A 26,403-nucleotide genomic window follows, 5' to 3' on the forward strand; every position below is an offset into this window, starting at 1 on the left:
TGCTCATAAAACAGAAAATGTGCTGCACTTCTGCTTATTTGCATTTAGTAACATTCTAACTATACTGTACTGTTTGAATCTACGGCTAAGTTCCTATATTACTTAGCTAGGACCAGTGTTTTGCAGCTCTGAATTATGTTAAATGCAACTATTCAGTGTCTGCCCGGACGTTTACCATTATATTAAGTTAAACACATATTAAGTTAAAGTTATCTGTGCTTTCTCTGTACTCTAAACATACAGCTGCATCTTCCTGTGTGTGCAGGGGCCGGTGCATTACATTTTGTGCTGTGTATTTCAACCCTTGTGCTGAAATACACCTTTACTTTAGTAATTTTAGATCACCCCTTTACTTTAGTAATTTTAGATCCAGCATACAATATATCCTAGAAAACAAAACATCACTTCAAAAATATTCAGTGTATAAAAGCATGTATGTGCTTTTACACACACTCAGACTAAGGATGGGGGGATTAAGTATATTACCCGCCCCTTCTACATTTAATGTATGCTGTCTCCACTACCGACACACTGCTATCTGTGCAGACACCTTGCCTGTCCTGTAGAACTGATCACAGACTTCGCTTTTCCATGATCAGTCATCCACAGCATTCTGCAGTGTGCAGGGAAGAGGAGGAAAGATGATAACTCCCAACTGGCAGATCCTGGAATTCCCTGGCGGTGACTAGTTAACTCAGACATTGTTCTGATTACAAACCAAATCTCAGCTGCCCCTTATAACATGACTTTAACATGGACTGGAGACAAATGGTAATTACATTAGATAACACAAGCAAAATGACTGCTGCTGTTCTGTTATTTTCACACAGTATGGCAATATTCTTTATATTTATACTGCATACAATATCGCAGGTAATTAGCAAGTGCAAAATGTATCTAATAACATGAAATAATAATACACATAATACACCAATGCTCTGGTGTATATACTTAGACTGGGCCAAGGATAAAAAGTACAATAAACCGTGAGAAACGGGTGATGATTACATAGTTCTCAGTCCAGTAGTACCCCCGTTTCCTCACATTCCTTCCCTACTTTTTAAACTTGAGCCCCAGTCTCTTCTGCAGACACTACTGTAGGTTTTTTTGGTCTCCCACGAGATGAACCAATTTCCTGCTGGGCTGTGCGCAGCCACCAGCGTTCACTTGCTGCACCTTGTTATATTCTTGTAGCCGCCAGCACCTATCAATTCCCAGAGCCTCTGCGGGAAGTCTCGGTCTCCTGCTCCAGTAGCTACTCTGAGCCCTGCTGTCTAAGAGCCTTACCGACTGCCTTTCCCTGGTTGTCTGGGGTCCTGTCTGGCTACACCTCCCCCTTCCCCAGTTCCCTTCTGCACTGGGATTACTCATTTCCCCAGTCTGCACCCGCTTATGCACAGGGTTCTTGCAGGAATCCTGCTGCACACTATCTCCTGCAGGGACTACTGAGAGTAACATCACGCAGTCATCAATGTCCTGCTTTCTATGCTGCCTTCTCCCCTCCTGTGTCCGAATGTCACTGTTGCAGCCCTGCCCTAACATATTCTTGCAGTCTGCACATTTGGCTATGTTGCGGTCTACATCCCTCGCTAAACCTAACCACATGAACTGCTGTCTGAGCCTGGCTCGTGTTCTCCTTTTTCCTCTGTGATCGGTACCCCCTTCCCCATGGGCCTGAGCTATAAACCGATCCCGATATTCGGGTGGGACTACCAACTTATACTTATGATTTGAGCTGGACAACATATACAGTAACCCATCCAACCAAGCACAATCCTCTACCACCCCAGTCTTATATGACATATCTGCTAATGCCCGCATCCCATCTGGTGGTAAAGAGAGGTTGCTGATACCCTTTAGTTACTGGCGTGTAGAAGTGGTTGTTCTTCCTCTGCCTGGGGCTCACCTTTCTATGGGCTTTTCCAACAAAATAATTCCAGAGGTCTTGCCCCAAATCATTGCCCAAAATCACCTCATTGGACATTCCTGCCATAATTCCAACTTCCACCAGGTTGTTACAATGGCCCCAATGCAACTGGACTTGGGCTGTTGGACTCTCTGCCCATCGTCCATCCTCCATCCTAATTTTAAAATACTTGGGGATAATTCTTTTGGAATCCACCAACTCGGGGCGTACCAGGGTGATGGCTGCCCCACAGTCCCTTAATCCTTGGGCTTTTCTGCCATCCACCCATACAGGTTTCAAGTGCCTGTAAAGGCGTCCTCCTGTTGTTTGCCTCATGTCAGCCACAGCATTGCAAGTGGCCTTTACCCCTCTCGCCTCTGGCGCATCAGGGTTGTAGTGTTTGTTTGTCCGGGGGTGGCTCCTGCCAACAACCCCCGTGGTTGGGAATTGGTCTAAATGACCTCCTTTTCTGGGACACTGCTGTTGAAGATGTCCCCAGTATCAACATCGATGGCACCACTTCCAGACTTGTTCCAAATGTGGTATTGCTTGTCCTTGGCTGCTGGGTCTCTTTGGGCCTTCACTCTGCCCCTTTTCTGCTTTCTTCCAGGACTGTGGGTTACACGTTGCCACCCAATCCTGAAGGCAGGGTAATATCTCAGTCAGCCCTGCTTTTACCAGCTTAAGTTCTTTTCTCTGGATCCACTGACTGAGAACGTGCTGCAGCTCTTGACGAAGCTGACCATAGTCATAGCTTCCACTGTGCACTGCTGACTGGCCTGGGGTGGGGGATGTTTGTATTGTAGCTGCAATCTCCTGAATCCTTACTGGCTTGCTCCTGGTCCTCATACAACTCCTTGGCTTTCAGGATTTCTGCAACATAAGTCCCAACTTGGGTGTCTTCCACTGCTGGGACCTCTGCTATTTTCATCCTCCCCGCATTATCGAGTAGGCACAGGTCCCATTTGCGTAGTTTTTCCACTAGTTGTGGCCTGAAGTCATCCTGGGTAGTAGCAATTTCCCTTCTCCGGCATAATCCCCGGAGATCATCCAGTTTTAGGGAGTTATACTTGTTTATGGTTCACGTTTCTTGCAACTCCTCTGATAGGCTTCCTCTGGGTGCTGTGTAGCCAGTGCTGTGCTGTACCTACAAGGCTCTTGGACCGCAACCGCTTGCGTCGTTTGCAGCCTTTCCGGTTCTTGTGACACCAGGCCGAGTGATCCCACTGCTGCCTCCAAATGTGAGGTTACCACCCTTAGCTGGGATGGAAGTTACCCTCTGTGGGATTCAACTCACTCGGGTAGACCAGGATATATCCAAAATAAGACTTTATTACGACAGCACAGCACCACAAGACGTTCACAAGTTACAGGGTAAATGGTAGCATGTATCCTCCTGCAGTCAGCACTCCAAAGTAACAATCTCTGTCTCTTTCAGGGTCTTATCCTCCCGCAATATTACCACTACCGATTAGCAAAACAGTTAGGGTCTCCCCCAGTCTGGGATACTGGCTCACACCACCCCTGTCTTGGTAGGGTTTCCTCCAGCGGCACCATGATGCCTGGCCCAGAGTCCTTTTCGCTGATGTCTTGTACTCCAGGATCCTCCAAACTAGAATAGCTCCCCTGGCATTCTCCTCGCCCTATATTATTTTCTGTATACACAGGAAGTAGGGTCAAATGTCTCAAACCTCCCCTTTACAGAAGGGGTCTCCCAGTCAACAATTTAGCTGCTAGACATACTGTCCCTGTTATCTCGATTAGACAATACAATGGCTTGACTCAATTAGCTGTTTTGGCTGGATACACTACACATGGGGTTACAATAGTACATCAAGGAATGACACTGCACGCTTACATGAAACAATAATACTTTTGACACATTATATCAGCAGAGTTACACAATATAAGTCTGTGATACCTTTTGATACAATTACATTTATATTGATACATTTCTCCATGCTATTTTAACCAATATATTACTGTGGAGGCACATTGCATATCATTAGAGGTTCTAACCTCATTACCTCTCAGGTTACCTGTTGACCTAGCTAATTAACATGGGCTGCCAGCTAGTTAACTCAGACATTGTTCTGATTACAAACCAAATCTCAGCTGCCCCTCATAACAATGGACATTGGAGACAAATGGTAATTACATTAGCTAACACAAGCAAAATGACTGCTGCTGTTCTGTTATTTTCACACAGTATGGCAATATTCTTTATATTTATACTACATACAATATCGCAGGTAATAGTATGGGCAAAATGTATCTAATTACATGAAATAATTATACACATAATACACCGATGCTCTGGTGTATATACTTAGACTGGGCCAAGGATTAAAAAGTACATTAAACCATGAAAAACGGGTGATGAATACAAAGTTCTCAGTCCAGTAGCAACCTGTTTCCTCACACAGTTCTATACGTGTATATTAAAACTACAATACTTAAGCAAATTAACAGCTGATTCCACTAAGAGCACACACAGAACTATAACCACACACCTCTCATTACACAGTAGCTCCCTCCACTCTGTGCTTGGATACTATGTTGTTCTTCATCTTCTGATCTGTCTCTGTATCCTGCTCTGCCCTAGGCTTTCTTCTACTTTTGTTGTTGCTCATCTGTGTCCTGCTCCATTTTCCTTCTCTGTCCTGATGCTCCGCTCTGTGCTGTCGTCATTCTGTATTGTTATTTCCTACTATACTGCTCTGTCCTGCTGCTCTCCTGCCCTCTCTGTGCTTGTCCACAACGAAACCTCAGTCTAAATTAGTAGCCGCTGTTGACCAGAGGGACATCGAGAGGCTACTTCACTGTTTTCTGTGTATCCACCTAGAGAACTTCAAGTAATGTAGATGCAGTTATAGGAAGTTAGCCCAAGTCTACTCTGCTACCATGACTCCAGTATTGTATTTGCGTGAGACGGCAGTGACGTCATAGGCATTGTGTTTGGACAATATCACTGGCTTGGGAAATGTTACCCCCCCAAAGTCTGCATTATGGGTAGAGTGTGTCTAGGCCACTGGCATGTCACTGGTGCTGGATCTATGTAGTGTGCTTTGTACTGCAGTTGTGTTCTATGTTAAATCAATGATTTATATCTAAAACAAAAGTTATATTATCATTTTGTACATTTATAATTGTGATCAAGTTTACATAGTTTAAAATTGGAATTAACAACTTAACATCTTAAACTTATAGTGGTATAACAATTTGTTCCTCATTGTCCAAACAAGACTTCTATTTATGTACCTTTATTTCCAGCAGATGGACGCGAAAGCAGGAATATCTCCGAGGGATATCTCATTTTGTCTCCAGATTCTAAAATAAAAGATAAAATCAAACAAGAAAACCCCATCACCCTAAATATACATCCAGTACTTCACAGTGCAGATATATCATTTGATTCCTCTAATCGTGAGGGATGTTCTCTTGATAACTCGGATATTGTTACACATAGTACAGCTCATACAGGTAATACAGTCTTTCCCTGTTGTAAATGTGGTAAAAGTTTTATACATCAGTCAATGTTTATTAGGCATCAGAGAACTCACACAGGAGAGAAACCATTTCCATGCTCTGAGTGTGGGAACAGTTTTACCCACAAATCTAGGTTTGTTGAACATCAGAAAATTCACACAGGAGAGAAAACATTCCCATGTTCTGAATGTTTGAAATGTTTTCCAAACAAATCAAAACTTATTAGGCATCAAAGAAAGCACACAGGAGAGAAGCCATTTACATGCTCCGAATGTGGAAAGTGTTTTACAGCTAAATCAGCTGTTGTTATACATCAGAAAATTCACTCTGGGGAGAGGCTATTCAGATGTTCTGAGTGTGAGAAATGTTTTATACAAAAATCAGATCTTGTTGTACACCAGAGAACTCACACAGGTGAGAAACCATTTCCATGTTCTATGTGTGAAAAATGTTTTAAATATAAATTAGGCCTTGTTAGACATCAGATAAATCACACAGGTGAGCAGCCATTTCCGTGTCCTGAGTGTGGGAAATGTTTTTCACAGAAAGCATATCTTGTTAGCCATCAGAGAACTCACACAGGTGAGAAACCATTTCCATGCTCTGAGTGTGGGAAATGTTTTGCTCACAAATCTAGTTTTGTTAATCATCAGAGATTTCACACAGGCGAGAAACCATTTCCATGTTCTGAGTGTGGGAGATGTTTTAAACAAAAATCCGATCTCATTAAACATAAGAGAACTCACACAGGTGAGAAACCAGTTCCATGTTCTATGTGTGAAAAATGTTTTATAGATAAATTAAGTCTTGTTAGACATCAGATAAATCACCATGGTGAGCAGCCATTTTCGTGTCTTGAGTGTGGGAAATGTTTTTCACAGAAAGCATGTCTTGCTAGACATCAGAGAACTCACACAGGTGAGAAACCATTTCCATGTTCTGAGTGTGGGAAATGTTTTACACAAAAATACGATCTCATTAAACATAAGAGAACTCACACAGGTGAGAAACCATTTCCATGTTCTATGTGTGAAAAATGTTTTAAAGGTAAATTAGTTCTTGTTAGACATCAGATAAATCACCATGGTGAGCAGCCATTTCCGTGTCTTGAGTGTGGGAAATGTTTTTCACATAAATCAGGTCTTGTTAGCCATCAGAGAACTCACACAGGTGAGAAACCATTTCCATGTTCTGAGTGTGGGAAATGTTTTACACAAAAATCCGATCTCATTAAACATAAGAGAACTCACACAGGTGAGAAACCATTTCCATGTTCCGAGTGCGGGAAATGTTTTGCACAAAAATCCGGTCTCATTAAACATAAGAGAACTCACACAGGTGAGAAGCCATTTCCATGTTCCGAGTGTGGGAAATGTTTTAAACAGATATCAGAGCTTAATAAACATCAGATAACTCACACAGGTGAGAAGCCATTTCCATGTTCTGAGTGTGGGAAATGTTTTACAAAGAAATCATCTGTTGTTAGACATCAGAAAATGCACTCTGGGGAGAAGCTATTCTGATGTTCTTAATGTGAGAAATGTTTTATACACAAATCAGATCTTGTTCAACATCAGAGAACCCACACAGGTGAGACACCAGTTTCATGCTCTAAGTGTGAAAAATGTTTTAAAGATAAATTAGGTCTTGTTAGAAATCGGATAAATCACCATGGTGAGCAACCATTTCCATGTCCTGAGTGTGGGAAATGTTTTACACAAAAATCTGATCTCAATAAACATGAGATAAATCACATAGTTGAGAACCAATTCCATGTTCTGAGTTTGGCAAATGTTTGATGCAGAAATCAGGTCTTGTTGATTATCAGAAAACTCACTTAGGTGAGATACCATTACATGTTCTGAATGTGGAAATTGTTTTATACATAAAAACAATTCTAAACATCTAAGAACTCAACACATGAAAAACAGTTTTCATTTTTTGATAGGTGTTAGAAATATTTTGCATGCAAATTAGCTCTTTTTACACGGTTGTTAAATTCAGAAGGACATAAACAGAGGAGAAAAGCTATTTCCCTCACCTGATAAACATGAAACAGGATGTTAAAGTTAAAAATATGATGACCAATGAGTAGAACAAAAATTTCTGTACGCAATATTACTATTTGCTGTTTCTTATAATGTATATTATTATATGCAGCGGTCACAGACTGTAATATTGCAACCTGTTAGCATTATGTCGCTTTGTTAGGATGTTTAGTTAAGTTAGTTTAATATTAGTCAGTAACACAGTAGTAAAGTGCATGATTTACAAGTATGTTTGAGCACTTCAGTGGAGGGAGACTGAAGGTATGAAAACAGATTACAGATGGCACTGCTAGAATTTCTAAGGACACAGAGATTTTGCTACCTATGGGACGTCGAGTTTTTGAAAGGTCCAGACCCTTTGACCAATTACCTATGACCTTACTGTTATCTTTGTGCACATTGTATAAAAACGCACTGTGTACAATGTACTGTAGGTATTCTAGATTTTAGCTGATGTGCTATGTACTAGCCGCACATTCGTACTATTGGTGGTACATTTGAATTTACTTTGTGAATAAATCCTTTTATGCTTCGGAACCACATTGTTTTGGATCGGACAATCTATTAATTTACCTTTAATAAGGGTTACAGCGATATTCTAAATTTTGTAAGATATATTTCTTTTATAAATGCAAATGATAAAAATACTCATACATATATTTCCAAAGTGTATTCTACTTTGACATCACGGAGTTATGGAGGCCAAATCAAAGAATGTGTGTCATTAACATAAAACTGGAACAGATCGCTCATGCATGGAACTTGTTGTTATACAGGGTAATGAGCCAGAGATGTAATATAGGTACTGGGGCAATATTCTGTCACATGTTACTACTTACTGCAGATCATTTATAAAGCCTTAAAAATGTGGGCCCTCAGTGCATATTCGATTTTGTGACCCATCCATTTGAGGCCTGCATCAAAGAAACATGAGGCAGATGATTCTGAGACTAGAAGCTTTAGAGCAGGCCTGTCCAACCTGCGGCCCTCCAGGTGTTGTGAAACTACAAGTCCCAGCATGCCTTTCCAGCTATCAACTGCTTGTCTACTGGCAAAGCATGCTGGGGCTTGTAGTTTTACAACACCTGGAGGGCCGCAGGTTGTACAGGCCTGCTTTAGAGCGTATCTCTGGGTAACAAGAAGGGTTGAGAGAGGACAAGGAGTTGGACCCAGGGTGAAAGCCAAAATTGCAGAAGAATGGAGAGATGCAAGTGGAGGAATGACACGCGTTGTATGCAAACTCCACCAATGGCAGTAAGGATGACCAATTGTCATGAAATTCAGAGGTGTACAACCGTAGAAATTGTTCCAGGGACTGATTATTCCTTTTGGTTTGTCCGTTAGACTGTGGATGATACAATGATGAAAGACTACTGTTAATGCCGAGGAGTGCACAGAAAGATTTTCAGAATTGAGCCACAAATTGAGATTCACAATCAGAGACAATATCTGTGGGGAGGGCTTGGAGTCGGAAGATGTGTTGAATAAAGAGTGATGCTAGACTTTGTGCACTAGGAAGTCTAGCCAAAGGAATAAAATGAGATATTTTACTAAATCAGTCTACAACCACCCAAATAGTGTTGTGTCCTGCCGAGCATGGAAGATCCGCGATAAAATCCATAGACAGCTGTGTCTAGGGTTTCGTAGGGATAGACAATGGCAGGAGCTGGCATGAGGGGCAGCTTCTGGGGACTTTGTGTTTTGCACAGCTTTCACATGACATAACAAGGTCCCTGACATCTGCAGACAGTCAAGGCCACCAAATGGAGCGTGAAAAAATCTCTATTTTCGTGAGCCTTAGAGAGAACAGCCTTCCTAAGTTGAACTGGGAAAAACAGACGATTAGCAGGTGTTTCTGAGGGAGCCAGCTTTTGAAATCGATGGAGTGCTATACCCAAGTCTTAGGTCAACCCAACATGAATGACAGAGGATGGAATGATAGGCAGCGGTTCTGCAGCAGGTAAATATATGATGGGAAACAAAGCTCTGAGATAAAGTATGCTCTTGGATCCAGGTCTGTAAGTAATCTTAACTGAAAAGCAGGTAATAAATAGTGCCCATCAAGCTTACCTACAATTCACTCTTTTAGCAGATTCAATATACTGGAGGTTTTTATGATCGGTAATGACTGAGATGGTATGAATTGCTCCTTCTAGCCAGTGGCGCCACTCCTCAATGGACCATTTTATAACCACAAGCTCCTAATTACCTATATCGTAATTAATTTCAGCAGCAGAGAATTTAGGAGAGAAGTAGGCACAGAGATGCAAACAGTGATTATGAGGGTCCATCAGGGATAGAACAGCACCAGAGGCATCTACCTCCAGTACAAAAGGTCAGAATTGAGATGTCTCAGGACAGGAGCAGAGACAAATGCCCTTTTAAGGGCTTCAAAAAAAGCTGCAGCCTCTGGAGGCCAATTACTGAGGTCCAACCCCTTATGTGTAAGAGCAACAATAGGAGCCACCAAATACTAGAAAGCACAGATTAATTTTCAGTAGTAATTTGCAAAGCCCAACTACCTCTGAATGACATTCAGATAAGTGGATTGAACCCAATCCAGTACGGCTTTGACTTTGCTTGGATCGATAGATAATCCAGTAGAGGTGATTATGTATCCCAGGAACGATACTTTACAGACTTCAAAGTCACATTTTTCGGGTTTAGTGAAGATATGATGATCTTGATGTCTGTGGAGGACCTGTTTGACATGTAGCCGATGTTGCAACAAGGAGTGTGAATATATCAGAATGTTGTCCAGGTACACGACAACGAACTGAACAAGGAAATATCGGAGAACCTCATTAATAAGGTCTTGGAAAACAGCAGGTACATATCAAAGGCTGAACGGGTATTGATATCCGTTTTCCACTCGTCAGCCTCTCTAATGCTGATAAGATTATATGCACTGCGAAGATCAATCTTGGAGAAGATGGTAGCACCTTTCCCGTTGATTAAACAATACTGAGATGAGAGGGAGTGGATAGATGTTTTTAACTGTGATCTTGTTGAGGCCCCGGTAATCGATGTAGGGATGCAGCCCACCATCCTCTTCAGATACAAAGAAACAACTGGCCCCTACTGGGGACTTTGAAAGCCTGATAAAGTCTTTCTGTAGATTCTCCTCCACATAATCTTTCATAGCTTTGGGCAACTTAGATCCTGAAATTAACTCAATGGCACAATCAAAATCACGATGTGGAGGCAGAGAGTCAGCTGTTTTGTTTTTTTGTTTTATTAAACTCTTTAAAGAGGAAACAGCTGGAAGAATACATACATATTAAACATAAGAATATTAATATACAAGGTGTCTATGTTTTATGTATTATATCAATGGAAAAAGGGGAGGGAGGGGGATAGAGGTAGATGGGGTGGAGGGGAGTGAGAAAGGCACAAATACTACCAACGATATTCCTAATAATTATGCATGTAACATGGCTAGGAACAACTAAACCCATGGGGGGCATTATACTCTTCCATGCTTGCGAATGCCAAATGTAAGACCGTAGTTCCTGCATGGAGGTAGAATTAAGGTCTTTCCAATGTTTTCCTATTAAAGATTTAACAGTTGTCAAAATATGAAAAATAGGCTTGTTAGAAGGGGCGGTCTCATCAGGTATAGGGCATTATAGTACAGATGGAGCATTCTCTGGTGTCCTGTTATTGCAGTACAGGTGGAGCAGGCTCTGGTGTTCTGTTATAGTAAAGGTGGAGCAGACTCTGGTGTCCTGTTATAGTACAGATGGAGCATTCTCTGGTGTCCTGTTATTATAGTACAGGTGGAGCAGTCTCTGGTGTCCTGTTATAGTACAGGTGGAGCAGGCTCTGGTGTCCTGTTATTATAGTACAGGTGGAGCAGGCTCTGGTGTCCTGTTACTATAGTACAGGAGGAGCAGGCTCTGGTGTCCTGTTATTATAGTACAGGTGGAGCAGACTCTGGTGTCCTGTTATTATAGTACTGGTGGAGCAGGCTCTGGTGTCCTGTTATTATAGTACAGGTGGAGCAGGCTCTGGTAGGTTTGAAATAGACCTGGTTGGACAGAGATAGGGCAGAGCTCTATAGGATAAGAGTATGAAATTGAAATGGTGGAAGTCAGCATGAGAGTGTGATTTTCTACAATACAGCAGTACATGAGCATTTCTGCAGGTTTCTGGTGCATTTATAATGCTATAGTTGAGCCTTAGATTTACGAAGGCAGGTGGTGACTGCAGGGGTAGCGGAGTACAGGGAAGAAGTAAGGGTGCGGTTATGAGTCCAATGAGGAGGAGAACGTATCAGGGTCAATAGCATCAAGGTTACACTAGGTGACCGTGTCCTTGGGAGAGGGGTGAGGTGAAGGGGTAAGGAAAACGCTAAAGAGAGAAAATGACGGTCAGAGAAGGAAAGCTATGTTCAAAAAATCAGAGATGTCACAATGATGACCAAAAACTAGATAGAGGGAGTGGCCACTGGAGTTAGAGGGCAAGGAGGTCCATTGAGAGAGGCTAAAAGATGAGAGAATAGTTTATAGGTAGCAGGCTTGGTGGAGTCATTAATCGGGATGTTGAATTTATGAACCGGGAGATGGGACCCAGTGGCGATAGATAACCTCACAGCAAAGGTGAACAGGGTGGAGAAGGCAAATTTTGTGCACCTCAAAAGAGGAGAATGAGAGGGAGGGCTCGGTACATAATACACAAGATGCAGGAGGGAAAATAAGGACACCTACTCTGCTACCTGCCGACCCCTAGGTCTAGGGATGTGGGAGAAACAGAGGCTATCAGAGTAGTGTCAGAGGTAGAAGTAGTGTTGGATGGGTAGACTAAAGATCCACTGATGGCTAGTAGGTTAAGGGAGATGAAAAAGTAGAGACTGTGGGTGGAAGCCAGTTTATTACAAACAGACCTGGCATTCCTGGGGGTGGAGGAGACAGGGAGTGAGGGGATGTGAATGAGATTAGAGGGGTTGCTGGATTGAGGGAGTGACACAAGTTGGAAGTAGGGGAGAGGGAGAATGTAAGGATGAGGTGGGAGCCTGGGTTATCAGGGAAGTTGCCAGGTACCGAGGGGAGGATGGGAGAGAAGAGAGGGGGGTGAGTGTGGGCTCAGGAGGTGAGAGGAGGGATGGGGGAGACAGACAATGCAGTAGGGAGCTAGGAGATTGGATGAAGTGTGTATATGACAGATATATGTGTGGATGAGACAGACAGAAATCAAGGGGGCATCAGAGAGGGGGAGAATGGTTCAGACAATGAAAGGAGACTATGGCAGGGAATCAGGGGTGCATGTATGGAGATAAGACAAGGGGGAGGGTAGAGGGGTGGGAGCTGGTAGGAGCACAGAGGGTGATGAGAGGGGGCAACAACTGTAAGATAAGGAAGACCACAGGCAGTGTAGTAATGAGCTTCCGGTCTGTGCGTTCCACCCGACTTCCTGCCTGTGCGTTCCACCAGGCTTCCTGTCTGTGCGTTCCACCCGGCTTCCTGTCTGTGCGTTCCACCCGGCTTCCTGTCTGTGCGTTCCACCTGGCTTCCGGTCTGTGCGGTCCACCTGGCTTCCTGTCTGTGCGTTCCACCTGGCTTCCGGTCTGTGCGGTCCACCCGACTTCCTGCCTGTGCGTTCCACCTGGCTTCCGGTCTGTGCGTTCCACCTGTGTACTGGTCATTGATTTTGTACAACTTCCGGGTGACCGCTGAGTAGGACGAAGCAGAGAGGAGACATTGTTGTTCCTATCACCAGGTAATGATATTATTATAATGCGATGACAGCAGTCTCTCGTGTCTGATTATTATTATACAGGTGGAGCAGACTCTGGTGTCCTGTTATTATAGTTCAGGTGGAGCAGTCTGTGGTGTCCTGTTATTATAGTACAGGTGGAGCAGTCTCTGGTGTCCTGTTATTATAGTACAGGTGGAGCAGTCTCTCGTGTCTGATTATTATTATACAGGTGGAGCAGACTCTGGTGTCCTGTTATTATAGTTCAGGTGGAGCAGTCTGTGGTGTCCTGTTATTATAGTACAGGTGGAGCAGTCTCTGGTGTCCTGTTATTATAGTACAGGTGGAGCAGTCTCTCGTGTCTGATTATTATTATACAGGTGGAGCAGACTCTGGTGTCCTGTTATTATAGTTCAGGTGGAGCAGTCTGTGGTGTCCTGTTATTATAGTACAGGTGGAGCAGTCTCTGGTGTCCTGTTATTATAGTATAGGTGGAGCAGTCTCTGGTGTCCTGTTATTATAGTACAGGTGGAGCAGTCTCTGGTGTCCTGTTATTATAGTACAGGTGGAGCAGGCTCTGGTGCCCTGTTATTATAGTACAGGTGGAGCAGTCTCTGGTGTCCTGTTATTATAGTATAGGTGGGGCAGTCTCTGGTGTCCTGTTATTATAGTACAGGTGGAGCAGGCTCTGGTGTCCTGTTATTATAGTACAGGTGGAGCAGTCTCTGGTGTCCTGTTATTATAGTACAGGTGGAGCAGACTCTGGTGTCCTGTTATTATAGTACAGGTGGAGCAGGCTCTGGTGTCCTGTTATTATAGTACATGTGGAGCAGTCTCTGGTGTCCTGTTATTATAGTACAGGTGGAGCAGTCTCTGGTGTCCTGTTATTATAGTACAGGTGGAGCAGTCTCTGGTGTCCTGTTATTATAGTACAGGTGGAGCAGTCTCTGGTGTCCTGTTATTATAGTACAGGTGGAGCAGTCTCTGGTGTCCTGTTATAGTACAGGTGGAGCAGACTCTGGTGTCCTGTTATTATAGTACAGATAGAGAAGACTCTGGTGTCCTGTTATTATAGTACAGGTGGAGCAGACTCTGGTGTCCTGTTATTATAGTACAGGTGGGGCAGGCTCTGGTGTCCTATTAATATATTACAGGTGGAGCAGGCTCTGGTGTCCTGTTATTATAGTACAGGTGTAGCAGTCTCTGGTGTCCTGTTATTATAGTACAGGTGGAGCAGGCTCTGGTGTCCTGTTATTATAGTACAGGTGGAGCAGACTCTAGTGTCCTGTTATTATAGTACAGGTAGAGCAGGCTCTGGTGTCCTGTTATTATAGTACAGGTGGAGCAGACTCTGGTGTCCTGTTATTATAGTACAGGTGGAGCAGACTCTGGTGTCCTGTTATTATAGTACAGGTGGAGCAGGCTCTGGTGTCCTGTTATTATAGTACAGGTGGAGCAGGCTCTGGTGTTTGATTATTATTATAGTACAGGAGGAGCAGTCTCTGGTGTCCTGTTATTATAGTACAGGTGGAGCAGTCTCTGGTGTCCTGTTATTATAGTACAGGTGGAGCAGTCTCTGGTGTCCTGTTATTATAGTACAGGTGGAGCAGTCTCTGGTGTCCCGTTATTATAGTACAGGTGGAGCAGTCTCTGGTGTCCTGTTATTATAGTACAGGTGGAGCAGTCTCTGGTGTCCTGTTATTATAGTACAGGTGGAGCAGACTCTGGTGTCCTGTTATTATAGTACAGATAGAGCAGACTCTGGTGTCCTGTTATTATAGTACAGGTGGAGCAGTCTCTGGTGTCCTGTTATTATAGTACAGGTGGAGCAGTCTCTGGTGTCCTGTTATTATAGTACAGGTGGAGCAGACTCTGGTGTCCTGTTATTATAGTACAGGTGGAGCAGACTCTGGTGTCCTGTTATTATAGTACAGGTGGAGCAGGCTCTAGTGTCTGATTATTATTATAGTACAGGAGGAGCAGTCTCTGGTGTCCTGTTATTATAGTACAGGTGGAGCAGTCTCTGGTGTCCTGTTATTATAGTACAGGTGGAGCAGTCTCTGGTGTCCTGTTATTATAGTACAGGTGGAGCAGACTCTGGTGTCCTGTTATTATAGTACAGGTGGGGCAGGCTCTGGTGTCCTATTAATATATTACAGGTGGAGCAGGCTCTGGTGTCCTGTTATTATAGTACAGGTGGAGCAGTCTCTGGTGTCCTGTTATTATAGTACAGGTGGAGCAGGCTCTGGTGTCCTGTTATTATAGTACAGGTGGAGCAGTCTCTGGTGTCCTGTTATTATAGTACAGGTGGGGCAGACTGGTGTCCTGTTATTATATTACAGGTGGAGCAGACTCTAGTGTCCTGTTATAGTACAGGTGGAGCAGGCTCTGGTGTCCTGTTATTATATTACAGGTGGAGCAGACTCTAGTGTCCTGTTATTATAGTACAGGTGGAGCAGGCTCTGGTGTCCTGTTATTATAGTACAGGTGGAGCAGGCTCTGGTGTCCTGTTATTATAGTACAGGTGGAGCAGTCTCTGGTGTCCTGTTATTATAGTACAGGTGGAGCAGGCTCTGGTGTCCTGTTATTATAGTACAGGTGGAGCAGGCTCTGGTGTCCTGTTATTATAGTACAGGTGGAGCAGGCTCTGGTGTCCTGTTATTATAGTACAGGTGGAGCAGGCTCTGGTGTCCTGTTATTATAGTACAGGTGGAGCAGGCTCTGGTGTCCTGTTATTATAGTACAGGTGGAGCAGTCTCTGGTGTCCTGTTATTATAGTACAGGTGGAGCAGGCTCTGGTGTCATGTTATTATAGTACAGGTGGAGCAGGCTCTGGTGTCCTGTTATTATAGTACAGGTGGAGCAGTCTCTGGTGTCCTGTTATTATAGTACAGGTGGAGCAGTCTCTGGTGTCCTGTTATTATAGTACAGGTGGAGCAGGCTCTGGTGTCATGTTATTATAGTACAGGTGGAGCAGGCCCTGATGTCCTGTTATTATAGTACAGATAGAGCAGACTCTGGTGTCCTGTTATTATAGTACAGGTGGAGCAGTCTCTGGTGTCCTGTTATTATAGTACAGGTGGAGCAGTCTCTGGTGTCCTGTTATTATAGTACAGGTGGAGCAGACTCTGGTGTCCTGTTATTATAGTACAGATAGAGCAGACTCTGGTGTCCTGTTATTATAGTACAGGTGGAGCAGGCTCTGGTGTCCTGTTATTATAGTACAGGTGGAGCAGGCTCTGGTGTTTGATTATTATTATAGTACAGGAGGAGCAGTCTCTGGTGTCCTGTTATTATAGTACAGGTGGAGCAGTCTCTGGTGTCCTGTTATTATAGTACAGGTGGAGCAGTCTCTGGTGTCCTGTTATTATAGTACAGGTGGAGCAGTCTCTGGTGTCCCGTTATTATAGTACAGGTGGAGCAGTCTCTGGTGTCCTGTTATTATAGTACAGGTGGAGCAGTCTCTGGTGTCCTGTTATTATAGTACAGGTGGAGCAGACTCTGGTGTCCTGTTATTATAGTACAGATAGAGCAGACTCTGGTGTCCTGTTATTATAGTACAGGTGGAGCAGTCTCTGGTGTCCTGTTATTATAGTACAGGTGGAGCAGTCTCTGGTGTCCTGTTATTATAGTACAGGTGGAGCAGGCTCTGGTGTCCTGTTATTATAGTACAGGTGGAGCAGTCTCTGGTGTCCTGTTATTATAGTACAGGTGGGGCAGACTGGTGTCCTGTTATTATATTACAGGTGGAGCAGACTCTAGTGTCCTGTTATAGTACAGGTGGAGCAGGCTCTGGTGTCCTGTTATTATATTACAGGTGGAGCAGACTCTAGTGTCCTGTTATTATAGTACAGGTGGAGCAGGCTCTGGTGTCCTGTTATTATAGTACAGGTGGAGCAGGCTCTGGTGTCCTGTTATTATAGTACAGGTGGAGCAGTCTCTGGTGTCCTGTTATTATAGTACAGGTGGAGCAGGCTCTGGTGTCCTGTTATTATAGTACAGGTGGAGCAGGCTCTGGTGTCCTGTTATTATAGTACAGGTGGAGCAGGCTCTGGTGTCCTGTTATTATAGTACAGGTGGAGCAGGCTCTGGTGTCCTGTTATTATAGTACAGGTGGAGCAGGCTCTGGTGTCCTGTTATTATAGTACAGGTGGAGCAGTCTCTGGTGTCCTGTTATTATAGTACAGGTGGAGCAGGCTCTGGTGTCATGTTATTATAGTACAGGTGGAGCAGGCTCTGGTGTCCTGTTATTATAGTACAGGTGGAGCAGTCTCTGGTGTCCTGTTATTATAGTACAGGTGGAGCAGTCTCTGGTGTCCTGTTATTATAGTACAGGTGGAGCAGGCTCTGGTGTCATGTTATTATAGTACAGGTGGAGCAGGCCCTGATGTCCTGTTATTATAGTACAGATAGAGCAGACTCTGGTGTCCTGTTATTATAGTACAGGTGGAGCAGTCTCTGGTGTCCTGTTATTATAGTACAGGTGGAGCAGTCTCTGGTGTCCTGTTATTATAGTACAGGTGGAGCAGACTCTGGTGTCCTGTTATTATAGTACAGATAGAGCAGACTCTGGTGTCCTGTTATTATAGTACAGGTGGAGCAGGCTCTAGTGTCTGATTATTATTATTATAGTACAGGAGGAGCAGTCTCTGGTGTCCTGTTATTATAGTACAGGTGGAGCAGTCTCTGGTGTCCTGTTATTATAGTACAGGTGGAGCAGTCTCTGGTGTCCTGTTATTATAGTACAGGTGGAGCAGTCTCTGGTGTCCTGTTATTATAGTACAGGTGGAGCAGACTCTGGTGTCCTGTTATTATAGTACAGGTGGAGCAGGCTCTGGTGTCCTGTTATTATAGTACATGTGGAGCAGTCTCTGGTGTCCTGTTATTATAGTACAGGAGGAGCAGTCTCTGGTGTCCTGTTATTATAGTACAGGTGGAGCAGTCTCTGGTGTCCTGTTATTATAGTACAGGTGGAGCAGTCTCTGGTGTCCTGTTATAATAGTACAGGTGGAGCAGTCTCTGGTGTCCTGTTATAGTACAGGTGGAGCAGACTCTGGTGTCCTGTTATTATAGTACAGATAGAGAAGACTCTGGTGTCCTGTTATTATAGTACAGGTGGGGCAGGCTCTGGTGTCCTATTAATATATTACAGGTGGAGCAGGCTCTGGTGTCCTGTTATTATAGTACAGGTGTAGCAGTCTCTGGTGTCCTGTTATTATAGTACAGGTGGAGCAGGCTCTGGTGTCGTTATTATAGTACAGGTGGAGCAGACTCTAGTGTCCTGTTATTATAGTACAGGTAGAGCAGGCTCTGGTGTCCTGTTATTATAGTACAGGTGGAGCAGACTCTGGTGTCCTGTTATTATAGTACAGGTGGAGCAGACTCTGGTGTCCTGTTATTATAGTACAGGTGGAGCAGACTCTAGTGTCCTGTTATTATAGTACAGGTGGAGCAGGCTCTGGTGTCCTGTTATTATAGTACAGGTGGAGCAGGCTCTGGTGTCCTGTTATTATAGTACAGGTGGAGCAGGCTCTGGTGTCTGATTATTATTATAGTACAGGAGGAGCAGTCTCTGGTGTCCTGTTATTATAGTACAGGTGGAGCAGTCTCTGGTGTCCTGTTATTATAGTACAGGTGGAGCAGTCTCTGGTGTCCTGTTATTATAGTACAGGTGGAGCAGTCTCTGGTGTCCCGTTATTATAGTACAGGTGGAGCAGTCTCTGGTGTCCTGTTATTATAGTACAGGTGGAGCAGTCTCTGGTGTCCTGTTATTATAGTACAGGTGGAGCAGACTCTGGTGTCCTGTTATTATAGTACAGATAGAGCAGACTCTGGTGTCCTGTTATTATAGTACAGATAGAGCAGACTCTGGTGTCCTGTTATTATAGTACAGGTGGAGCAGTCTCTGGTGTCCTTTTATTATAGTACAGGTGGAGCAGTCTCTGGTGTCCTGTTATTATAGTACAGGTGGAGCAGACTCTGGTGTCCTGTTATTATAGTACAGATAGAGCAGACTCTGGTGTCCTGTTATTATAGTACAGGTGGAGCAGGCTCTAGTGTCTGATTATTATTATAGTACAGATGGAGCAGGCTCTCGTGTCCTGTTATTATAGTACAGATGGAGCAGACTCTGGTTTCCTGTTATTATAGTACAGGTGGAGCAGACTCTAGTGTCTGATTATTATTATAGTACAGGTGGAGCAGGCTCTGGTGTCCTGTTATTACAGTACAGGTGGAGCAGTCTCTGGTGTCCTGTTATAGTACAGGTGGAGCAGACTCTGGTGTCCTGTTATTATAGTACAGGTGGAGCAGACTCTGGTTTCCTGTTATTATAGTACAGGTGGAGCAGGCTCTGGTGTCCTGTTATAGTACAGGTGGAGCAGGCTCTGGTGTCCTGTTATTATAGTACAGGTGGAGCAAACTCTGGTGTCCTGTTATTATAGTACAGGTGGAGCAGGCTCTGGTGTCCTGTTATTATAGTACAGGTGGAGCAGACTCTAGTGTCCTGTTATTATAGTACAGATGGAGCAGGCTCTCGTGTCCTGTTATTATAGTACAGGTGGAGTAGACTTCTCTCTTCCTATCTTTATCCCTTCTGCTTAGTACATGGGGTAAAATAATTTTACAGCTGATATTAATCATAAAGGGAAGGGATTATTAGTGTAATAGTAAATCTGCATGTACACACACATAAGGGGGCTCCATTTTTATATTTGTATTGAAGCTCAAGATGTGGTGGAATTGCATAGTGCCGATGGGTTGGTCCTTTGTTTCTGTCGCTTTCTCGCTCAGTTCTGTGAGGTCCTCTATAGAAACAATTTTATTTTGGTAATTTTTAAAGTATTGTTTTATGTTTCTTTATAAAATGTACAGGAATATTGTCTTGTAGGTGTTACACGGTTTATTTTCTTGTACATGGGGGGGCATCTTTAACATTTCTACACTGTTATTCTAAATCTGTTTGTCTTAATAAAATTTATATTTGATATTGTCTTTTATTCTTCTCTGTATTTCCTCACCATAGCCCCCATATACACAGCTCTGTGCCCATATTATACACAACGTTTTGTAGTGACCTTAGATCCTCCTTTATAAAGTTTATTCTTCCTGTGATCCTCTCCTCTCACCTGTATATAGGACACTGTTAGGAGAGGGGTGGTATTTGTATGATAGATCCTTCTTGTATATTATGTACAAAAAAAACAACTCCATATAGGTGGAGTTTAATTTTGCTTTTAATTGAATCTCTCCCACAATACACAGAATTACACAGTGGTGAAGAAGACCTCCGGTTAGTGTCAGACAGCCAGCAGCCATCCCTGTGTGTCAGGAGGATTGAGCAGGACCCAGAGCCCCATCACGGTGCCTCCACCTCACTCACTGATACATGACAGAGACAATGACCAGAAGATCCTGGAACTGACCAACAAGATCATTCAGCTGCTGACTGGAGAGGTGACTGCTGGGAATGGGACATTATACAGTAACACCAGGGGATGTGTCTGGGTGATGACTGTATCATTGTGTGTGTCAGGTTCCTATAAGGTGGATGATGAACACTGTCTATTTCTCCATACAGGAGGAGGAGTATATATAGGAGGACACAAGGGTCTGTACAAGGACGTGATGATGGAGAATCACCAGCCCCTCACAACACTGGGTAAGAGGAGACTTTCATTTATTGTAAAGGGGAGAGCAGTTTTTAGGGCCATCTATATACACATTATCTGGTCATCACATATAAACAATGTATTCAGTCACTGTGTGTCTCCTACAGATGGATCCAGTAACAGAAATACCCCAGAGAGATGTGTCAAAGCTTGTATAGAGGAAAATCACAGTGTCCCACAAATGCATCAGGTGAATTTGAATTTAGGGGCAGCGAATACTAAAATACTAAAGTGACTTTTAAATATACGGTCTGTAGAGCCACTGCGTGTGTCTTATACCTTGATGTTCTTCTGTTTAATCTCAATGAAATCCTACATCAGGGTGAAGATCTGACTAATATTAAGGTAGAAGATATAGAGGGAGAAGAAGAGACGTATGTGAGGGGTGATCAGCAGTGTAAGGAGGAGGAAATCCCTACAGATATCAGCACAGGTCAGTAATAAACAATTATTACAGAAAACAGTCACATATTCTACTTGTTCAGTCACTACAACAATCTCTTATTCTACACCTTCCTCTGTCAGTACAAACTAATGAGGACAAATTATCTACCCAGCAGGAGGTCGGAAATCATCAGCCCCTATTAGACTCTTATGGGTTAATTTACCAAGCTGTCGGTTTGAAAAAGTGGAGATGTCGCCTATAGCAACCAATCAGTTTCTTACTGTTAATTTGTCGATTGTACTACATAAATGATAACTAAAATCTGATTGGTTGCTATAGGCAACAACGACACTTTTTCAAACTCGCAGCTTGATAAATTTACCCCCTGCTCTCCTCCTCACATAGTATCATTGTGCTACCAGCCCAGAGATCTGACCAGTCTCCTCCCCACACTCTCTGGTGATTCTCATACATCAGGAGCCATCCGCCCCTATTAGACTCCGGCTCTCCTCCTCACATCATTATCATTGTGTTACCAGCCCAGAGATCTGACCAATCTCCTCCCCACACTCTCTGGTGATTCTCATACATCAGGAGCCATCAGCCCCTATTAGACTCCTGCTCTCCTCCTCACATCATATCATTGTGTTACCAGCCCAGAGATCTGACCAGTCTCCTCCCCACACTCTCTGATGATTCTCATACAACAGGAGCCATCCGCCCCTATTAGACTCCTGCTCTCCTCCTCACATCATATCATTGCGCTACCAGCCCAGAGATCTGACCAGTCTCCTCTCCACACTCTCTGGTGATTCTCATACATCAGGAGCCATCCGCCCCTATTAGACTCCTGCTCTCCTCTTCACATCATTATCATTGTGTTACCAGCCCAGAGATCTGACCAATCTCCTCCCCACACTCTCTGATGATTCTCATACAACAGGAGCCATCCGCCCCTATTAGACTCCTGCTCTCCTCCTCACATCATATCATTGTGCTACCAGCCCAGAGATCTGACCAGTCTGCTCCTCACACTCTGGTGATTCTCATACATCAGGAGTCATCAGCCCCTATTAAACTCCTGCTCTGCTCCTCACATCATATCATTGTGCTACCAGCCCAGAGATCTGACCAGTCTCCTCCTCACACTCTCTGATGATTCTCATACAACAGGAGCCATCCGCCCCTATTAGACTCCTGCTCTCCTCCTCACATCATATCATTGTGCTACCAGCCCAGAGATCTGACCAGTCTCCTCCCCACACTCTCTGGTGATTCTCATACATCAGGAGTCATCAGCCCCTATTAGACTCCTGCTCTCCTCCTCACATCATATCATTGTGCTACCAGCCCAGAGATCTGACCAGTCTCCTCCTCACACTCTCTGATGATTCTCATACAACAGGAGCCATCCGCCCCTATTAGACTCCTGCTCTCCTCCTCACATCATATCATTGTGCTACCAGCCCAGAGATCTGACCAGTCTGCTCCTCACACTCTGGTGATTCTCATACATCAGGAGTCATCAGCCCCTATTAGACTCCTGCTCTCCTCCTCACATCATATCATTGTGCTACCAGCCCAGAGATCTGACCAGTCTCCTCCCCACACTCTCTGGTGATTCTCATACATCAGGAGTCATCAGCCCCTATTAGACTCCTGCTCTCCTCCTCACATCATATCATTGTGCTACCAGCCCAGAGATCTGACCAGTCTCCTCCTCACACTCTCTGGTGATTCTCATACATCAGGAGTCATCAGCCCCTATTAGACTCCTGCTCTCCTCCTCACATCATATCATTGTGCTACCAGCCCAGAGATCTGACCAGTCTCCTCCTCACACTCTCTGGTGATTCTCATACATCAGGAGCCATCAGCCCCTATTAGACTCCTGCTCTCCTCCTCACATCATATCATTGTGCTACCAGCCCAGAGATCTGACCAGTCTCCTCCTCACACTCTCTGGTGATTCTCATACATCAGGAGCCATCAGCCCCTATTAGACTCCTGCTCTCCTCCTCACATCATATCATTGTGCTACCAGCCCAGAGATCTGACCAGTCTTCTTCCTACACTCTGGTGATTTTCATAAATCACTATAAGGGACACTCCAATCATCAGCTTTTTCAGATCACCTACTACTTTGCCAGCCATCTCGATCCCCAACCTCATGCAAGCATTGTAGGCTTTTAAAAAACCCACTAACTTTAAAATCCATCTCTCAGGCTTTCAACATTACTCATTCCGCATTTTGAGTTTCTTGTCTGTCCTCCTCTTTTTACTCTAGTTGGTCCAGGCAGTCAGTGAAATCCTTGGGCAAACAGATATCATGTGAGCTGTCCCATCTTTGTACTGTAAGCTGCCTACTCATGCTGAGGCAGATCATCTTATACAGCATCTGCCCAGAATCTCTTTATAGGTGTAATGTGATGAATATTATAGCTCTTCCACGTCTGCTTTGCATTTTCCAGATAGTTTCATATCTAGTTCCACTTATGTTCCCTCCCTTTTTTGGGCCTATATGATCCAAGTCCGTTATCTGTGGTAGGTTTTGGGATTTCCACAGTTGATTCCTTGGAGGTGGGGAGAGGTGATGAATTGTGAAGGCTGGGAGACAGTGAGTTTAGTTTTGACAATACTTAGCTTAAAAATACATTGTGACATGTAGTAGGTGATGATGGAGAGATCATTGGAGGGAGAGAGGTCAGGTGGAGCTGCATATCATTGGCATAGAGGTAGGTCTGTAGATAGGAGAAGCCAATTTGTTTACCAAAGGAGAATCTGTAGCGTAAGAACAGCAGGGGCCACATGCTAGAGGAGAAGTTGAAGGTAGAGACGGAGAAGAATCGGTTGGTGAGTGTTCGATTTTAAAAGATACCGCTGTCAGACTCTGGAATGTATCAGAATCACCAACTGATATTAGCGCTACTGAACAAGGAGGTGCGGAGTCTAACGTATCCCTGGTGTTCACCAGGGTCCCCTGCAAGGAAGTTTGGACTTGGCTGCAAGGGATACGCAAGTCGCGGTCCTCCAAGACTGCTACCAGTGTGGTGGCAGAGAAGAGTCAGTCAATCCGGGTCAATCCGATCAGGAGGAGACGGTACCGAAGGAGAATCCAAAGAGAGGGCAGACAAGCCGAGGTCACCACAAATAGACGGAATATCGTAATCCAGGAGAATGGTCAGAGGAAGCCGAGTTCACAACAATAGGAGGAATATGGTAATCCAGGAGAATGATCAGAGGAAGCCAAGGTCAAAAACCAAGATAACTAATACACAGTAACAACAGCTGGAGACAGGAGACCTGATACTCTGGCATCCTAATGGGGCATAACCCATTGATGCTGTGTAGAAATAAAGAAGTGAAAAACATGATATAACGTCCATATTGACAGAATAGTGAATGTGACAAAATTATAGTGAAAAAAGGAAACATAATGTGTTCAATAAAAGTGTTGTTCTATGTCTGAAGATTAAGTAATGAAAAGAGACACCCAATGATGGGTTTATATATAGCGAGTACAGTTCAAAATATATTGCCAACATCAGAAAAATTTGCTGAGCATGTGAAACTGGGATGTGGTCAAAAAAGAAAATAAAGATACAAGAAAACTGCATCAGTACTAAAAAAAAAACAGCACAGGTGAAGTTATATGAAAAAATACACCTGAACAATATATTGGAATCATGTTAATAGTAAGACATATAGCTTTAATTTTAAGCCACATATTTATTTATCCATACATTACATTCCAGTACAGAAATACTTATAGAGATAAAATTCTCTTATTTAACCAAAGTTCTACATTAGATATCATAATTCATCATATTATCATGTATTCTAAAACTCTAATGATACAATTACTGTTTGTGTGCCAATAAATTACAAGAATATCATAAATTATTGTAATCATTAAGACCCTGGGAGCCAGATTACCCATAAGGAAAATTCCTTTTGATTCCTTCTTCAGAAGTTCCTGTTTGAGGTCGTCCCCTCTCAGACCCACCTTAATCTGTGTCATAGCAAATGCCCAGAGTAGGTGTGGATCACATTCATGGTATTTCATAAAATGCCACCGTTGTTGGTTGCTTCAAAATATATCTGTCTCTCTTGGCCCTACATGTTCCAAAATTCTTTTTTTAAGTGGCCCACTCATCATGCCAACATAATGCAGGTTACAAGTCAGGCAGTTCATCACATTTAGGGAGTTACAGTTTAAAAATCACTTAATCTTCTAAATCCTAGAGTACTGATCTTTATACTCTTTAGTTTGGGTCATAACCTGACAAACCCGATAAGTACCACATTTATAAAAGCCCATGGGCAAGCATTGAAATAGAGGACAACATCAGGATTGTAATGACTGGCTAGACTTGTTAGGATATTGGGCAAGTACTATGTGCCTTATTAAAAGGGAGGGAGCGTTATACAATAGTCTCCTAATTTAATTGGTGAAGCTTTAATAAGCTTATATTTTTCTCTATAGTTTTACCAATCTGCATATATTATATTAAAGTGCCTGTTAAGATTGCACTAATTAAGCTGGGTACACACTACAGAATTTTCCACCAACTTTTTATGCCGATCGATTTTCCATCCGATGGATGGTCTGATCGCTCGGTCCATGGACTGCATACACACTAGCCTTGTCTTAGACGATAAAGGGAAGAGCGGACGTCCTGTTAGCGACTTTTTACAGCCATGTTGTCGTGAGCAATGATTGTAATTTCGTACACACTGAAGCAAAATTTGCGGGGGATGTAACGATATACCAAAGACATTAGCATAAAGGAGCAGAGCTTTCGTTATAGTTAACACCCAAAACCGCATAAAAAGAGAAGGCAACACTGTTAGACTGCCTGGATCATTGTTACATAGGCAGCAAAGAAATAGGGATGGTCTATATCTATAGGAAGGCATATTAAAGACAATATAGGAGCTTATTACAACAGCGGCTCGCTATAGCAGTGTGCAACTGCTATTTTTAACAGTTACATACATTTTCATTCATTACACTTTTTTAATTATTTCGCTAACAAGCTTTGATCTATATCTATTAAGGAAATTCTTGAGAGTGTACAGAGATTTGAAAAGACGAGGTTTAGGGAGTGACCGAGGCAGTGGGTGGGGGAAGATGAGCATTGTGAAAAGGTCAATGGAGGAGATGAGGGAGAGAAGATTTGCGGTTGCAGGAAGTTTGGGGGAACAGGA

General features: G+C 43.5%; 2 protein-coding genes across 10 annotated transcripts in view; one reads left to right on the top strand and one right to left on the bottom strand.

The window, feature by feature from the left end:
- Positions 1 to 26,403, top strand: part of LOC142160075 (uncharacterized) — a 282,721-nt gene that overhangs the window by 222,872 nt on the left and 33,446 nt on the right. For 3 of the 5 annotated variants that reach the window (XM_075214978.1, XM_075214980.1, XM_075214981.1), the window contains one exon: positions 21,129 to 21,240. In XM_075214978.1, the coding sequence (XP_075071079.1) occupies positions 21,129 to 21,240 (112 nt within the window). Of the gene's footprint in view, positions 1 to 5,179; positions 7,977 to 13,107; positions 13,162 to 20,400; positions 20,593 to 20,716; positions 20,798 to 20,914; positions 20,998 to 21,128; positions 21,241 to 26,403 lie in introns of those variants that run through there. The other 2 variants (XM_075214982.1, XM_075214979.1) reach the window with 2 other exon arrangements.
- LOC142160094 (uncharacterized) overlaps positions 1 to 26,403 on the bottom strand; it is a 341,050-nt gene that overhangs the window by 99,244 nt on the left and 215,403 nt on the right. The window lies entirely within an intron of this gene.

This window comes from Mixophyes fleayi, chromosome 6, assembly GCF_038048845.1.
Source record: "Mixophyes fleayi isolate aMixFle1 chromosome 6, aMixFle1.hap1, whole genome shotgun sequence".
Classification (NCBI taxonomy): domain Eukaryota; kingdom Metazoa; phylum Chordata; class Amphibia; order Anura; family Limnodynastidae; genus Mixophyes; species Mixophyes fleayi.